The sequence below is a fragment of the Silurus meridionalis genome, chromosome 14 (assembly GCF_014805685.1).
Source record: "Silurus meridionalis isolate SWU-2019-XX chromosome 14, ASM1480568v1, whole genome shotgun sequence".
In the NCBI taxonomy this organism is placed as follows: domain Eukaryota; kingdom Metazoa; phylum Chordata; class Actinopteri; order Siluriformes; family Siluridae; genus Silurus; species Silurus meridionalis.
In genome coordinates, this window is record NC_060897.1 from 20,535,455 (window position 1) to 20,554,024 (window position 18,570).

An 18,570-nucleotide genomic window follows, 5' to 3' on the forward strand; every position below is an offset into this window, starting at 1 on the left:
AGCAGATAAGCAAATTAAGACATCAGGGCTGGACATCCCTCTATTTATGTGATGTGATGGTTAAACTCTAACGTTGGAGAACAGAGAAGACCCCAGTACATACATCACACACCATGTTCTCTACATCTCTACTGCTCCTGCTGGCAGCTACTTCCTGTGAGTGTTTTATCCAATTCATTCATTTACTACAAGAACAATAAATGTGCAGTGTATATTGTGTGAGATTTCACCATGTGTTTTCCTCCACAGATGTGCATGGTGTTGAACTGACTCAGCCTGCTTCCATGACAGTCCAGCCAGGCCAGAGTCTCTCCATCAACTGCAAGGTCTCATATTCAGTTACGAGCTATGATACAGCTTGGATCCGACAACCTGCAGGAAAAGCTCTGGAGTGGATTGGATACATTGCTGGTGGGAGTGGAACTTACAGTGACAAACTGAAAAATAAGTTCAGTCTCTCCAGTGACACGTCTACAAACACCATAACAATTCGAGGACAGAACATGCAGACTGAAGACACAGCTGTGTATTACTGCGCTCGTTACACACAGTGATACACATCAACAACATCCCTGTACAAAAACATCCTGTACAGTGTACATTATAACAGAATCAACACAAAACATAACACTTATTTACAAGTCTACTGTTCATAAACAATAACTGTTCTTCCACAAAATCAGAAATACAGCATTTTATCAGTTTGGTGTGTTTTCTGTCATGTTCCCTCGTGAACAGTGGACAAAGTTCTGAGTAAACAGTGCTTATCATGTTTTAAAACTTTGTGTGGTTATTTTATTTTACAGAAAAATCTGTACACTGAATAATCTAAACACTGAACTGTAAAACAAATATTTTAGTTTACATATTAACACACTGTAGAAAGACAGGAGGCGCTGTTGTATTGTGTTGCCATTATATCATTTCTGTTTTGCAGTTTTGCGGTCATATAAAAACACCATCAGCAACTACAGCATTGCTCCCTGTCATCATAATAGAATTCATTAATAGAAGAACAAAGTGAAGTGAAGAAGCAATTTCTATAAACTCTTGTACATGTGCTTTACCTCATAATGCCTTTATTCCTGACAAAATCACTTGTTCACTTTCTCTTCACGAGGATGACGTCATGATGCAAAGAAATTAGACAACTGAAAAAAGTGCACAACATCCACAAATCCTTCCCCAAACCTTTTTCTTGTAAGGACAGTTTTTTTTTCTCTCTGACTGATTTCACAATGAACAGTCTGGTATCAGTGTTCCTCTTCTATCACACCATTTTGGGAACAATGCATTTATTTATAATTCAAGACAACATTTTCAACTTCTCTTTCACAAAGCATTAGTTACATTTATCACTTGTGTTATATCAGTATCAACAGCTGATCCCTCACCAGCCTCTCTCCTTTTACTCTCTCGTAACGGTGTCGTTTTTTTGTTACTATGAAACTAGAAAAACGTCTATCATGAATACTTTCTATACATTTATTTACAGCTTTACCTCTTACTGATACCAAGTCCTCACACTTGAGACTCCTTCCATGCAGAATGATTAAACATCTCATCATAGAAACCTCACCAAACCAACAATTACACAGACTTTTAATCTGTTTATGTGGAGAGCCATGTAGATATAAACCTTATAGCCAGAACTTCCTGAGAAATGAGAATACAACAGTTATTGGTGTATAAATGAGAAAAGCTGATAAAGTGGTTTCTGTCATGAAAAATGTGTTATCCTTCATAAGACGAATCTCCTCCTTTCGATTTAAATATATTTTAAATACGTTCTCCACCCAGCAGCAGCAGATAAGCAAATCCAAGTATCAGGGCTAGACATCTCTCTATTTATGTGATGTGATGCTTAAACTCTGTTAAACTTTTGAGAACAGAGAAGACCACAGTACAAACAACACCCACCATGTTCTCTACATATCTACTGCTTCTGCTGGCAGCTGCTTCCTGTGAGTGTTTTATCCAATTCATTCATTTACTACAAGAAAAATAAATGTGCAGTGTATATTGTGTGAGATATCACCATGTGTTTTTTCCACAGATGTGTATGGTGAGGAACTGACTCAGCCTGCTTCCATGACAGTCCAGCCAGGCCAGAGTCTCTCCATCAACTGCAAGGTTTTATATTCAGTTACAGGCTATTATACAGCTTGGATCCGACAACCTGCAAAAAAAACTCTGGAGTGGATTGGACGCATTTATAGCAGTGGGGGTACAGCATACAGTGACAAACTGAAAAATAAGTTCAGCATCTCCAGAGACACGTCTACTAACACAATAACAATTCGAGGACAGAACATGCAGACTGAAGACACAGCTTTGTATTACTGCGCTCGTGAACCCACAGTGAGACACATCACCAACATCCCTGTACAAAAACATCCTTTACAAAAAACTGTTCATAAGGAAAAGCGGATATACTGTACATTTAAACAGTTTGTTTTGTTTTGTCATGTTGCTTCATGAATAGCTTACAAAGTCCTGAATGAACAGTGCTAATATTTTTAAATCTGTTCGGTTATTTTATTTTACAAAAAAATCTAGATAAATGTGAGAACTATATCAAGTACATACAGTACCAGTCCTGCACAAGTCCAGCTCCCAACATGCTCCTTCATTTAAGTACAATAATAATTTTGCAGTGAAGGAGCATCATGGACATTTGGACAATCCATATCTGATTACTTGTTCATCTGAATTCTTCTTCACCTGCATGTACATCAATTGGTTGACAGGATCAAGAGAAAAAACAAGAGCATTTCCATACTGCGTTGCTTTAGAGCATTATATTATTTCTGATTTTATGTTTTGAAGTCATAAAACACTATCAGCAAGTACAGCATTACATCTCCCTGTCATTTTCTTGAAAATCGTTTATAGAACAACAAAGTAAAGTGAAGAAGCTATTCCTATAATCTCTTGTACATGTGCTGTACCTCATAATGCCTTTATTCCTGACAAAATCACTTGTTTACTTCGTGAGGATGACGTCATGTGTGTCACATTTCTACAAATTACGTGATTATTGAATACATACACTACATACAACAAGACTAGAAATGAAAATGCAGCATTGAACGAAGCTTTAATTGTAACTGGAACTCTGTTTCATCCAAACCTCTCTATCATTGCATTTTTTTCCTGCAACAGCACCCCCTGCTGTGCTTTCTTCTTCTTCTTCTTTTTCTTTCGGCTGCTCCCATTAGGGGTCACCACAGCGGATCATCCGTCTCCATACCACCCTGTCCTCTACATCTGCCTCTTTCACACCAACTACCTGCATGTCTTCCCTCACCACATCCATGAACCTCCTCCTTGGCCTTCCTCTTTTCCTCCTACCTGGTGGCTCCATCCTCAGCATTCTTCTACCAATATAATTCATGTCCCTCCTCCCTCACCTTGTCACCAAAACATCCTACATGCGCTGTCCCTCTAATAAACTCATTTCTAATCTTGTCCATCCTCGTCACTTCCAACGAAAACCTCAACATCTTCAGCTCTGCTACCTCCAGCTCCACCTCCTGTCTTTTACTCAATGCCACTGTCTCTAATCCATACAACATCGCAGGTCTCACCACAGTCCTATAAACTTTCCTTTCATTCTTGCAGATACCCTACTATCACAAATCACTCCTGTTACTCTTCTCCACCCACTCCACCCTGCCTGCACTCTTTTCTTTACTTCCCTAACACACTCTCCATTACTTTGCACTGTTGACCCCAGGCACCTGAACTCCTCCACCTTCTCCACCTCTTTTCCCTGCAACCGCATCACTCCACTGCCCTCCCTCTCATTCACACACATGTACTCTGTCTTACTCCTACTGACTTTCATTCCCCTTCTCTCCAGCGCATATCTCCACCTCTCCAGGCTCTTCTCAACCTGCTCCCTACTCTCACCACAAATCACAATATCATCTGCAAACATCATAGTCCAGGGAGACTCCTGTCTGACCTCGTCCGTCAACCTCTCCACGCTTCTACCGGTATGTCATCTGGTCCAACCGACTTTCCATTCTTCATCCTCTTAATCGCTGCTCTCACTTCCTCCTTAATAATCCTATCTACATCCTGCTTCACCAACTCCACATCATCCAACCTTCTCTCTCTCTGATTTTCCTCATTCATCAGCTGCTCAAAATACTCCTCCACCTTCTCAACACACTCTCCTCACTAGTCAACACATTTCCCTCTCCATCCTTTATTGCTCTAACTTACAGCACATCCTTCCCAGCTCGTTCCCTCTGCCTGGCTAATCGGTATAAATCCTTTTCTCCTTCCTTAGTGTCCAACCTCTCATACAGCTCCTCATATGCCTTTTCCTTGGCTTTCGCCACATCCCTTTTACCTGCTGCCGCATCTCCTTGTACTCCTGCCTACTTTTCTCATCACTCTGTCTATCCCACTTCTGTTTTGCCAATCTCTTTCTCCTTATGCTCTCCTGCACTTCCTCATTCCACCACCACGTCTCCTTGTCTTGCTTTCTATTTCCAGATGTCACACCAAGTACTTTTCTAGCTGCCTCTCTCATCACTCCTGCAGTAGTTGCCCAATCATCCAGCACTTCTTCACCACCACCAAGCCTCTGTCTGACCTCTTCCCTGAACCTCACACTACACTCTTCCTCCTTCAGTTTCCACCATCTTATTCTTCTTTCAGTCTTCACTCTCATCCTCTTCTTCTTTACCTCCAAAACCATCCTACAGACCACCATCCGATGCTGTCTAGCTACACTGTCCCCTGCCAACACCTTACAGTCTCCAATGTCCTTCAGGTTGCATCTCCTGCATAGCACATAGTCCACCTGTGTGCACCTTCCTCCACTCTTATACGTCAACCTATGATCCTCCTTCTTCTTAAAATACATGTTCACCACTGCCATTTCCATCCTTTTAGCAAAATCTACCACCATCTGCCCTTCCACATTCCTCTCCTTAAAACCATACCTACCCATCACCTCCTCATCACCTCCATTAAAGTCTCCTCATCACCATGTCCATTAAAGTCTGCCCCAATCACCAATCGTTCTTTCCTAGGTACACCATCTACCACTTCATCTAATTCACTCCAGAATCTTTCCTTCTCCTCCATCTCACAGCCAACCTGTGGAGCATAGGCACTGATGACATTTATCATCATCCCTTCAACTTCCACCTTCACGATCATCACCCTATCAGAAACCCTCTTCACCTCCACTACACTCTTACTGTACTCTTCCTTCAGAATCACCCCTACACCATTTCTCTTTCCATCCACACCATGATAAAACAGTTTAAACCCACCTCCAATGTTCCTGGCCTTACTCCCTTTCCACTTGGTCTCCTGAACACATAACATATCTACCTTTCTCCTCTCCATCATATCAGCTACCTCTCTCCTTTTACCCGTCATAGTACCAACATTTAAAGTACCAACCCTAACCATTAGTCTCCTACACTTCTCCTTTCCCTGCCGTCTCTGAAGACGTCTTCCTCCTCTCCTTCTCCTCCTTCGGCCAACAGTAGCCCAATTTCCACCGGTACCCTGTCGGCTAACGATACCTGTGGCGGTCGTTGTTAACCCGGGCCTCGACCGATCCGGTATGAAATTCTCATTTGTGATCCGCATATTTGATTTGGCACATGTTTTACGCTGGATGCCCTTCCTAACGCAACCCTCCCCATTTACCCGGGCTTGGGACCGGCACTAAGAGTGCACTGGCTTGTGCATCCATAATGGCTGGGTTACCCCCTGCTGTGCTTTAATCCTTATTTAAAAAGGTGGGGTTACAATGTGTTTTCTTATTTACCTGAAAACACCTGTCAGTCCATAACCTCCCCATTTATACCTGTCTTTATTTTCTAATTTGATCAGATTACTGTATATGTACAATGCCATATTAGACACATTGAAGAGATTTAAACATTTTCTCATATGGACAAATCCATCAAATGTCTCCTAAGATAAGGAGTGTCTCTATGCAAATGTCCTTCCCTGTTATATATTTAAGCAACACAGACCAAGGGCTTTTACTGATTCTGCTTCAAATCACACCATGATCTCTACATCCCTACTGCTGCTGCTGGCAGCCGTACACTGTAAGTGTTTCTACATTTAATATATAATACAGTTTTGGTTATTTACAGCTTTTTGCTTTTACATCATTAAAAGAGCTTTTGTTTAACAGGTGGTCTCTGTGTTGAGCTGATCCAGACCAGATCCACAGTATTAACCCCTGGTCAGTCACTGACTCTGACATGTAAAGTGTCTGCATATTCAGTAACAAGTACCTACTGTACAAACTGGATACGACAACCTGCAGGAAAAACTCTGGAATGGATCGGAGTTATATGTTATGATGGGAGCACTGCCTACAGTGAGAAACTGAAAAGCAGGTTTCAGGTTACCAGAGACACGTCCAGCAACACAGTAACATTAACAGGACAGAACATGCAGAGTGAAGACACAGCTGTGTATTACTGCGCTCGTTACCCACACATTGATACACATCAACAACATCCTGTACAAAAACTATTCAACATTCTAACAGATTGACACAGGACACAACACCAGAGGTGCAAAAGTACACACATCCTTCATTTAATCAGAAGTACAGATACTCATGTTTAAAAAATGTTTATACTGACTATACCTTTTTTAAGTTTGGTCTCTGACATGTACTTAAGTAAAAAGTAGCCATTACTATTACCTGTTTTAGTGTCACGGTGGCTGTCAATCGATTCAAATATTTAATTGCACTGTTTTAAATGTACCTTAAAAAAACTTCCCAATTCATAAATACTTTAATCAACATGGGTATGGACAAATATTGACTATTTATGCAAATGCATGTTTATTATATGTGAAACCAAACTCAACATAGAGCATGAAGACAAAATATTCATGTAAATGTTTTAATGTAATTGGGTGTTTAAAATTATGTAACTTATCAGGGCACCAAACGGAACCCTTGCTATGTTTCCGTACGGACAGTTAATGAGGTGATACCGAGAAACTGCACTTCTAATAACTTTCATACAGATTACATAATTAGAAAATTTGTATTCGATGTAAATTGGATTATTTGAAAGAGTTTTCTATACATATATTTATTATGTCTGTGAGGCAAATATTCACTGAGATTCAAGATGTTTTATTGTGTTTGTGAAGAGAGAAGACAGAGATGGCAAAAAGTGCACCGGGTCTGTTTTCTTTACTTTACAAAGGCACAACGTTTTGTTGTTATTATGAGTGTATATAAATAAAAGTAGACACTTTACAGATTTTAATAATGTATTGCTCTTATCTGTATGATCAAAAAAACAGTAATTTATGGTTGTTTTTCTGTTATGAGATAAAAATGCCACAAAACGTGCAGATGCGATGGTCGACCACCAGATGGATAACTGTGTGCATCATGGCGGATTTCGGTGATGATTTGAGACTTGTTTGCTGAAAACAAATACAAATTTTGTTACATAATAAATGCATCCAGGCTGAACAACCACCATATAGAACACATGCAGAGAAAAGATGATGATGATCAGTTGTTTAGGAATGTCTGTCATGTTTATGTCACTAACTCCCTCTGTCTCATCCACATTAACCCCATATTTGTTGCCCTCTGACTGCTCATTCTTAGCTTCATAAACTAATCTACATCAGTGGTGTGTGAGAGCCAGGAAATTATTTACCACTGGTGTATAATTTCCTGGCTCTCACACATTTTACCAAATAGATTAAAACTAAAGTAATGAGCCTGTTTTTAAAATGTGTAAAAAATGTAATGAGTAAAAGTAAAACAGTTGTCTGAAAAATAATAAGTAAAATGCTGCTAGCAGAAAATCTACTTAAGTACAGTAATTAGGTATTTGGAGCTGTATAGGAGCTGTATAAAGTGGATGTTAGTATCAGTTAGAGAAGCTCCAGTCCACACAGTCAGCTCAGTCCAAAACACACATCTGCAAGAAGAGAAGAAAAGTGGAAATGTTGACCTATAGAGGGCAGTAGCTCACTTTTGATCTCCTCATGATTTCATAATGGTGTTGTGTTGCGTCTGTCAGATGTGCATATGTGTGTTGAGGCCGCCGTGCCAATGCTGTTTTTATCATTATGTTCTTAACACTGCTTATGAAGACACACAGGCTTATCCTCTGATTAAATGGTGGTGGATTTAAACAAGTGTAGTTGTGTTGGCCTCTGATAATAGATGCATTTTAAGCAAGGCCCACCTGTTTATCTCTGGGCTCAAACACTTGGTGGAAATGCAGAAGGTCTTTACTTCTACTGCACCTTTTGAAAAAAAACTAAACAAAACCATAATATATTTGAGGTACAATTAGTATCTTATCTTTTTGTGTGTCTCTATAAGTCAATTCCCTCTGTTGTTGATATATAAATATATAAATATAAATGAGAAAAGTTAGTAAAGAGGTGTCTGTCATGGAAAAGAATTGATCCTCCATAAGACGAATCTCCTCTTCATGACTCAAATACGTTTTAAATACATTCTCCTCCCATTATCGGCAGATAAGCAAATCCAAATGCCAGGGCTGGACATCACTCTATTTATGTGATGTAATGGTTAAACTCTGTTAAACATCGGAGAACAGAGAAGACCCCGTTACAAACACCACCCACTATGTTCTCTACATCTCTACTGCTCCTGCTGGCAGCTGCTTCCTGTGAGTGTTTTATCCAATTCATTCTCTTACTACAAGAACAATGTATATATGTATATGTGCAGTGTATATTGTGTGAGATATCACCCTCTGTTTTTCTCCACAGGTGTACATGGTGTGGAACTGACTCAGCCTGCTTCCATGACAGTCCAGCCAGGCCAGAGTCTCTCCATCAACTGCAAGGTTTCATATTCAGTTACGAGCTATGCTACAGCTTGGATCCGACAACCTGCAGGAAAAACTCTGGAATGGATTGGAAACATTTATACTGGTGGGAGCACAGATTACAGTGACAAACTGAAAAATAAGTTCAGCATCTCCAGAGACACGTCTACAAACACAATAACAATTCAAGGACAGAACATGCAGACTGAAGACACAGCTGTGTATTACTGCGCTCGCTACCCACAGTGAGACACATCAACAACATCCCTGTACAAAAACATTTTATCAGTTTGGTGTGTGTTGTCATGTTCCTTCATGACCATTGGAGAAAAGTGAACAGTGCTCCTAATCACATACAGTTCCAGGCATGCACAAGTGTTAACTCCCAACATGCTCCTGTATTTTAAAATAATAATAATTCTGCAGTGCAGGAGCATCATGGACATTTGACAGTCCATATCTGATTACTTCACCTGAATTCTTCTTTTCCTGCATCTCCATTATTTGTTTGAAAAGATAAAGAGTTTATAATTATGTGTAACTTGTTTATTTTTTCACTTGGATTACTCTGAAAGCTTAAATTAAATAAATCTAAACACTGAAATGTAAAAGAAACAGTTTAGTCCACTATGTAGAGTTTTTGTGAACACACTATGGGACAATAGGAGGCGCTGTTGTACTTTGTCGCTCCATACCGTTTCTGCTTTTCAGTTTTGAAGTCATAAAAACACCAGCAGCAAGTACCGCATTACTTCTCCCTGACATCATCATGAAATTCATTAATAAAAAGTAAAGTGAATCCATTTTTATAAAACTCTTGTACATGTGCTTTACCTCATAATGTCTTATTCCTGAGTAAATAATTTTTCTCTTAATGAGGATGACGTCATGATGCAAATTTTTTGCATCATGCAAAATTCCATGCAGTATTTATGTGCAGCTGAGCTGAGTGGAGCAGTTGAGTTTCATCAACACTCACCATGAAGATCTCACTCTCTTTATTTCTGCTACTGATCAGCTTCATCAGTGAGTTCTCAACTCAAACCTGGGATTCATTCCTTTATCTGTTTCTGTTTTAAAACTGATTCATTGAATATTTTACTTCCTTCATCAGGTGTGAAATGTCAAAGTCTCGAGTCGTTACAAACTTCAGTTTTGAAAAAACCTGGAGAAACACTGAGTCTCTCCTGCAGAGGATCTGGGTTTACTTTTGGAAGCTACCACATGCACTGGATCAGACAGCAGGAGAACAAACCACTGTTGTGGATGGGACGTGTTTGGTCAGGTGGAAATGGCAATAACTATGCTATTTCCTTTGAAGGAAGAATAGAAATCACCAGAGATAATTCCAACAGCATGGTGTATCTGAAACTCTCTGGTGTGACAGCAGAGGACACAGCTGTGTATTACTGTGCACGAGAAGCACAGTAGCAGAAATATGAGGAAACACTGTACAAAAACATCAGTGGTGCAGCTGATTCATTTCATCTGGTGTTGAAGAGCTTTTCGATAGATTTTCGGGCCCATTTTCTGTTTAATATTAGTTATCTGTAATGTACAATATTCCCTCATTTAGATCAATAAAAATAACCCTAAATAAAGAATAAACACTTGGTATGTGCTGTTTAAGGAAATCATGTGATTGTGTCATGTGATGTGGCTTGATGTAAAGTCGATTTACTGTTAACATCCTGAATTCACCCTTATGTTTTTCAGTAACATCACATCCCAAAGAGCTTTATTTCACAGCAATTTGGAGATGTTTTATTTTAATGAGCACTTCATAAATTTATCCATTTACAGTTTTGTGGAACATCTGCAGAATAAGTGAGTTCCTGTTAGTACTTCTGTCATCAAAGGTATAAATAGTTGTTCCCTCTTGAGCCTTTGGTTTGTCAATTAGAAAAATTTGGAAAAAATAAAGCAACTTGTATTGCTATCTATCTATCTATCTATCTATCTATCTATCTATCTATCTATCTATCTATCTATCTATCTATCTATCTATCTATCTATCTATCCTTTTATTTATTTATTTATTTATTTATTTATTTATTTATTTATTTATTTATTCACTTGACTGAAAATCAAAAGGATTTGGATCCATATGAGACGTGTTTTTTCTTTACAACAAGGACCTTGTAACCCATTTCTTCCAAATGTCTTATTCTTACTCCATGTTGAAACTTTTGTGCCTCTAGAGGGCAGTCTGTTCAAACTTATCTGTTTTAGATCCTGATTTCATGAAAAATGTTATAAGGAGCAAGATGACAGATTGTCTAATTTATAGATAAATGTCCAAAATTCCTCTGTAAAATTCTGTTATTTCTTGTCATTATCTCTGGCTGGGGGTTAAGGCTGAAGAGAAACATGAAAGCAAAATGAAGTAAACACAGTTTAAAAATAAGACATTGCAGATGTATTATTATTATCAGTGTGTCATGAAACCAGGCTGAATAATCCACACTGTTAGTTGAATTAGTAAGTAAATAATGGTAGTTCTTATATTCAGTGATTTTCAACATGTTTTACATTGGCAAGAAATGCAGTATCTTTACTTTAAATGCACCTTAATAAAACACTAAACTCCTAAAGATGAATCTCCTACTCATGATTTAAATATGTTTTAAATATATTCTCCTCCCATCATCAGCAGATAAGCAAATCCAAGTATCAGGGCTGGACATCACTCTATTTATGTAATGTGAAGGTTTAATTCTGTTAAACTTTGGAGAACAGAGAAGACCCCAGTACAAACACCACACACCATGTTCTCTACATCTCTACTGCTCCTGCTGGCAGCTGCTTCCTGTGAGTGATTTATCCAATTTAGTAATTTACTACAAGAACAATAAATGTGCAGTGTATATTGTGTGAGATATCACCATGTGTTTTCCTCCACAGATGTGCATGGTGTGGAACTGACTCAGCCTGCTTCCATAACAGTCCAGCCAGGCCAGAGTCTCTCCATCAACTGCAAGGTTTCATATTCAGTTACAGGCTATTATACAGCTTTTATCCGACAACCTCCAGGGAAAACTCTGGAGTGGATTGGATATATTGCTGGTTCGAGTACAGCTTACAGTGACAAACTGAAAAATAAGTTCAGTCTCTCCACTGACACGTCTACTAACACAGTAACAATTCGAGGACAGAACATGCAGACTGAAGACACAGCTGTGTATTACTGCGCTCGTTACCCCACAGTGATACACTTCACCAACATCCCTGTACAAAAACATCCTGTACAGTGTACATTATAACAGAATCAACACAAGACACAACACTTACTTACAAGTCTACTGTTCATAAACAATAACTGTTCTTCCACAAAATCAGAAATACAGCATTTTATCAGTTTGCTGTGTGTTGTGTCATGTTCCCTCATAAACAGTGGACAAAGTTCTGAGTAAACAGTGTTCATCATGTTTTAAAACTGGTTATTTGGTGGTCATTTTATTTTACAGAAAAATCTAGATAAAATGTGTGAACCATTTCCATACATACAGTACCAGTCCTGCACAAATCAAATGAAATTAATATAAACACTAAAGTGTAAAACAAGTATTTTAGTTCACGTATGAATACACTATAGAACGATAGGAGGCGCTGTTGTATTGTGTTGCCATTATATCATTTCTGTTTGCAGTCAAATATAAAACCATCAGCAAGTACAGCATTACTTCTCGGTTTTCTTTTGGAATCTATAACTTGCACTGAATCAGACAGCAGGAGATCGACATCTTTGTTCTAATGTAAACAAAAGGTACCTGAGACACCTTTATATTTCTCCACTGAGGATATCTTCTATGTGTTCATGATAATTATCTTCGATTGTTATGTATTTCTGCTAGAGATCAGACTAGACCAGTCTCCTGCCGTAGTAAAGAGCTGGAGAACATCTTTTGTAAGATACAGTTTATGGCTTAAATATGACTGAATATTTCATGTGGTGGATACACAGAAGCCATAGAAAGATACAGAATAGATTGGATCTGTGATTTCTGGTTCAACAGATGAACCCACAAATGCAAACTCCATGCAAGGTGAATTTCTCCCCTCGAAAAATGTCACAACATGCACATAGAAGCCAGGAGTCTGAGGACGGAAGATAATGTGGATTATTACTGCATATAAGAAGAGACAGTGACTGGAGCTGGGGAAGCAGCTGTACTAACACTACAACACACAGAGACAGAATAAGAATATTTGTACATATTTACTGCTCCTAACATCCATATATGTATCTGGATTCATCTCTAAAAGTGGTAGTGGCCTAAACTAAATGTAACTATATACACTCCTAACACTAGAACCCTGAAACAGTGGGGGAAAAATCCAGCACACCTCTAGTTTTGACCAGTTTTCCTGCAAGATTTCTAAACACAATCTGTTTAATTCAAATAATGTACATCCCTAATCCTGACACAAATCCTCACCATATCACCAATGTTACACCAATAATGTGATGAATACAGTATATAAGTCTCTGTGTTAATTGTATAGAAATGTTAATGGATTAGAACTAGATTCCCTCTGTAAACCTTACAGCTTTGATTACTGTACAAACTGCTTTTATAGGTCATGTAGTAGTTAATAATGTATTTTATGCAAATCTTCCTCTCATCACCCTTACATTAGGTAGGGCTGTGTGTGTGAGTGTGTGTGGTGAAGAGGACAGCAGCTGAGCAGTTTAATTCACTTCAGTTTTAAACCAAACAAAGATGCTCTCCTCAGTGCTGCTGCTAACAGCTGCATTCTGTAAGTCTTCATCTTGACTGAATGAATCACATTTATTTCAGGGTTGGGAATTTGACTTGATGATATTTCATATTTGATATTGATGATGTTCTATCTTTGCTATTCACAGGTGGTGGTGGAGGTGTGGAGCTCACTCAGCCAGCCTCTGTACTTGTGAAACCTGGAGAGTCGTTCTCTATCTCTTGCAAGACTTCAGAGTCAAGCTATTGTATTGGCTGGATACGTCAACCTGCTGGGAAAACACTTGAATGGCTCGGATATCTGTGTAGTGGTGGTAGCACTAATCTCAAAGATACAATGAAGAGCAAGATCAGTTTCACCCAGGACACATCCATCAGTACAGTTTATTTAAGAGGACAGAACTTTCAGCCTGAGGACACGGCTGTATATTACTGCGCAAGAGACACAGCACTACAAACTCCCTGCAGCCCTGTACAAAAACATCCATGTTCATTTTCATCTCTCTGCAGTACACTTGTCCCCAGGGATGCCTGCTATACATAAACTAGCAGCACTTAGTCCTCTCTGTATTTCAAAGATATAAGAACATCACTGTAACATTTCATCTTTGACCTTTGTCTTGAGGTGAAAATACATTTAATCCACCTTTAGAAACACCTCCATTCCAAAGCTTTTCTGCAGGTTGTTGAATCGGAGCTGTGTAAAGTGTTTGTTGGTATCAGTGACAGAAGTTCTACAAACTCAAATCAGCCCAAAACGCACATCTGCAAGAAGAGAAACAAAGTGTAAATATTTTTTTCACCAATAGATGGCAGTAGCTCACTTCTACTGAGGTCCAACTAATGACACCTGCTTGGAATATGAAAATACACAAGTATTATCTCAGAACTAGAAGCAGAGGCTTTATCTGCATAACAACAGCAATAACACACCCCTCATTTAAATTCAGACAACTTAAACATATAATAATTATACATAGACAGTGCTGAAAAACATCTAATCAAATGCACACATTTACATTAAATATTCACATAACAAATGAAAAAGTGTTCAAAAAGTGTTCACCCAACTGAATTCCAGAGATCTAAACATCCCAGAGTTTGATTATGGGGCTGAGAGTCATTTAGCAGTGCATTTTTATACTCATGTTAGCACAAGGTATCTGAGACTTCTTTATATGTTTTTCACTGAGTGTAGGATTGAATGCGTTGATGAGTATTTGGATTGATTTATCTGGCAATTTTTTGCAGTGCTAAAATCAGACTGGACCAGTCTCCTGCTGTGGTAAAGAGACCTGCAGAAACTGTGAAGATCTCTTATAAAATAAGTGGATATTCCATGATAAGCAACGACATGCACTGGAAACAACAGAAACCAGGGAAAGCTTTTAAATGGCTTGACTATATGAGCGCAGACAATAATGATGGAACCTATGCAGAGTCTGTGGAAAAAAGACATTTTACCTTTACAGAAGACGTCCCAGCAAGCACACAGAGGCCAAGAGTCTGAGGACAGAGGACACTGCGGTTTATTACTGCGCCCAACAAGCCACACTGACTGGAGCTGATGAAGCAGCTGTACAAAAATTACACACAGGTCTTTACTGTTGTCATTCAAACACAAAATGAAAATAATCACCCTGTTATTGTGGGTAACAGACTGCATTTACAATAGTTGTATTGCAAATCTGAAACAAATTAAGGTGGTTTATAGACTGAAAATTGTTCTTTCCTTGTAAGGAGGTGAAGTTTAAGGAGGTGAAGTGCAGCATTCATATTCTTTAAAGGTTAGATAGTATGAACAGAACAAATTCACAACGCAGCCTGAAACAAAACACTAAACAATATAGAAGAATATCTAATGTGAAAGATCTGTTTCAGTTTCAAAGAAGTCGTTTCATTTCTCAAAGTTCATAAACTAAAGCAAATTAAAATGTGAGACTTTTACACAAACACACCCATCACCTCACAGTAATTAAACTAAGTACTACAGTATATTATATACATATTGTATTTACTCCCACAATGAGGTATAGCACAAGCATTTTTATAGCTTTGTGTTTACAGTTATGCAGTTGTACTGAAATGTTTTGTTCTTTCAGTTGATTCCACATTCTCTCTTATAGAGACAATTATGAGTGTTAATGATTACCTGAGCAGTAATCTAACTATACTTCTGTATCACTAAAATCAATTGACCTACATTTTTCCTCCAATGTACAATTACATTAAAGATGTTTTGCTGAATATCAGGATGGTTCTTATAGTCCAAACTCCTCTAGGGGCTGGACATGCAAATAAGACTTTCCCTTTAAATAAGCACAGTCTCCAGCTGCATTATTTCCATTTAGTTTAGACTTCAGGAAGAGCCATGCAACCACACATCTCTTCGTGTTTTATTTTTACATTATTGACCATAACTCGTGAGTAACAGCTTCTTTGTGCAGGTATCACTTATATAAATTGTGTCATTATGTACGAGTAAGAAGTGATGAAATGTATTTGACAGGTTGTGGATGTCAGACACTAACCGAGTCTGAGCCGGTGGTCATTAAACCTGGAGGATCCCATCAACTCACCTGTACCTACTCTGGGATTAGTGATGGAGATGCATACATATCCTGGATTAGACAGGCTCAAGGAAAAGGTCTTGAGTGGATCTCACACATTTCTGCTCCAAGTGGTAGCAGCAAATACTACTCTCAGTCTGTTCAGGGAAGATTCAGCATCTCCAGAGACAACAGCAAGAAGCAGGTGTATCTACACATGAGCAGCCTAAAGATTGAAGACACAGCTGTGTATTACTGCGCTCGGGGACACACTGGGACAAACAGTTGCAGCGCTGTACAAAAACTTCACCTTTACTTACAGCTTCAATTCTTTTTTTGAAGCAAATACACAAATACTCAGACCAGAGTGACATGTTCCGTTTCAGCAACTAAAGCTGCATTGGAACACTATGGGAATGCGGCAGCTTTGTCCATGCTCGAAGCATGCTAAGTCGGTTTTCAAAGAAACCAACTGCCAGCACTTGTGAACCTGAAAGCTTAACCAGCCGATGAGCATAAAACCCCTTCATCCAGTAAGCTCGACGAGCACTTTTTGCTCCCGGCGTCACAGCCTCCACTTCAGGGTCTTTCCCATTTTTCGGTTTTACAGGCATACCAAGCCGACCTGCTTTGGGATGTGGGAGACATCTTGGGCGGCCAGATGCAAGATCTCCATCGTACGGCGGACCTTGCCCTACGAGCCACAAAAAAGACCACTAAGGCCATTGTACATGTTTCGGTATATCACGCCCCAGTGTTGGGGCATTCGCTGGGCGGAAACACGCTCCTGGCGCGTTTTCTCTGCGGCACCCGCAGGCTGAGGCCTCGGGTGTGACCAAGAGTGCCTGGGTGGGACCTACCCGTTGTGTTGGAAGCTCTGTCTGAGCCACCCTTGGAGCCGTTGGCCGAAATTTCTTGGAGGCGCTTGCCTATTAAGACTGCATCCTTGCTGGCTATCTGCTCTCTGAGGAGAGTAGGTCATCTACAATCCCTCTCTGTGGCCCCCTCCTTTCTGGAGTTCACTCCAGGCATCGCCAGTCCCTTCCTGCACCTAGAACGGTTTGTCCCCAAGGTGTCCTCATCTCGCCTCCCACGACCTGTTAGTCTCTAGGCCTCCAATCCTTCTCCATTCCAGACCCCAGACCAGGAGAAATAGAACCAGTCTGAGCACTGGACGGCTCTGACCACAATTGTTTATCTGCTATTGCCCTCCGAGGAAAGGACTTCCTGCTCATAAGCAGACCCTCAGCAGATGGATTATTGACGCTATCGCGTCCTCCTCCGAGTCCTCTGGTCTCCCGGCACCATTCAGTGTCAGAGCTCACTCGACCCAGAGTTTAAGGCTTGGTCCTCTGGAGTGTCCCTCCAAGACCTCTGCGATGCTGTGGGCTGGTCCACCCCACTGATCTTTGTCAGGTTTTACGACCTTGACCTCTGCGCCACTCCAGGCGCAGCTTGAGTTCCTGAAAGGGTATGTCTCTAGGTCACATATGTGACCCTAGTTACCTGAGGGAACGAAACACTGTGTCTTTATGCCACACCTCCAGCGTCCATTCAGCGCTTCCTTCTCTGTTACAGAAGCTGCGTTTTATACTTCCTGGTCGTGACGGCCTGCCTCTAATTTTGACTGATTGCACACATTATTTCAGAGCATGGACAACGCGGCCACGTTCCCTTAGCTTTCCAACGCAGCATCTCGTTCCCTCAGGGAACTAGGGTTACATAGGGTTAAGGGAGTTTTTCCTTGCCACAGTCGCCATGGCTTGCTCATCAGGGATAAATGCACACCATTCACCTTGACTGTTGATTTCTGTAAAGCTGCTTTGAGACAATGTCTGTTGTGAAAAGCGCTATACAAATAAACTTGACTTGACTTGACGTGACTTACATACGTAACCTAGAGAGGTTCTATCGCATTCACAGATTTCAACAAACCAACAGAGATCCATAAAGTGTATATAAAATATCCACCTGCTTCTTCAAACAGCTGTTTTTAATTTCATTTAGATGCAAAGAAACAAAGTGACAGAATATGTTGGTGCAGCTGAACACAAACCTCTTAAAGATATGGGAGCATCTGATTTAGTCACTTAAGAAACTGCAACAGCCAGGAGAGGCTGACAAAAGAACAGAGTGAGGGAATGTGGGAAAACTGATTTACCCAGAATTCTCCAGGCTCATTAACCTGGATTGACTTCACCTGCCATGCAAGATACTTAAGACCTGTATTGGATACAGATCTTGATACATTTGTAGTGTATGTGAGAGGTTTTCCTGAAGTTAAAAGAGAAGTGAAAAGAAATGGAAGCTAATAATAAAAAGTGAGAAATGTAACTGAGTAGAAAAACAGAAACAAAGTGGAGAGAAGAATGGGCAAGAAAAGAGAAACCAAAGAAAAACAAAACCAAAGATATGAGACACAATTGAAAAATTGGATAACATCCACTCAAATCCTTCCCC

At 39.7% G+C, this 18,570-nt stretch overlaps 2 long non-coding RNA genes and 4 gene segments (V, D, J or C); 5 read left to right on the plus strand and 1 right to left on the minus strand.

The window, feature by feature from the left end:
• Positions 1–49: 49 nt before the first annotated feature.
• On the plus strand, positions 50–542 carry LOC124396498 (the record flags this gene model as incomplete). The annotated part of the segment is given in 2 exon segments: positions 50–156; positions 250–542. Coding segments are annotated over 2 exon segments (336 nt in total), but the record flags the coding sequence as incomplete, so codon positions are not given.
• Positions 543–6,027: 5,485 nt separating this feature from the next.
• LOC124397210 lies at positions 6,028–6,549 on the plus strand. The segment is given in 2 exon segments: positions 6,028–6,092; positions 6,182–6,549. Coding segments are annotated over 2 exon segments (411 nt in total).
• A 2,033-nt stretch (positions 6,550–8,582) lies between these two features.
• LOC124396485 lies at positions 8,583–9,104 on the plus strand. The segment is given in 2 exon segments: positions 8,583–8,678; positions 8,782–9,104. Coding segments are annotated over 2 exon segments (351 nt in total).
• Positions 9,105–11,608: 2,504 nt separating this feature from the next.
• Positions 11,609–12,103, plus strand: LOC124397211. The segment is given in 2 exon segments: positions 11,609–11,651; positions 11,745–12,103. Coding segments are annotated over 2 exon segments (402 nt in total).
• A 1,126-nt stretch (positions 12,104–13,229) lies between these two features.
• Positions 13,230–13,900, plus strand: LOC124396506. Its single transcript, XR_006927783.1, has 2 exons — positions 13,230–13,601; positions 13,711–13,900. It is a non-coding gene; the product is annotated as an uncharacterized LOC124396506 (long non-coding RNA).
• Positions 13,901–13,911: 11 nt separating this feature from the next.
• LOC124396502 lies at positions 13,912–18,282 on the minus strand. Its single transcript, XR_006927779.1, has 3 exons — positions 18,167–18,282; positions 15,026–15,137; positions 13,912–14,326 (listed from the first exon to the last, which is right to left on the minus strand). It is a non-coding gene; the product is annotated as an uncharacterized LOC124396502 (long non-coding RNA).
• Positions 18,283–18,570: the final 288 nt, after the last annotated feature.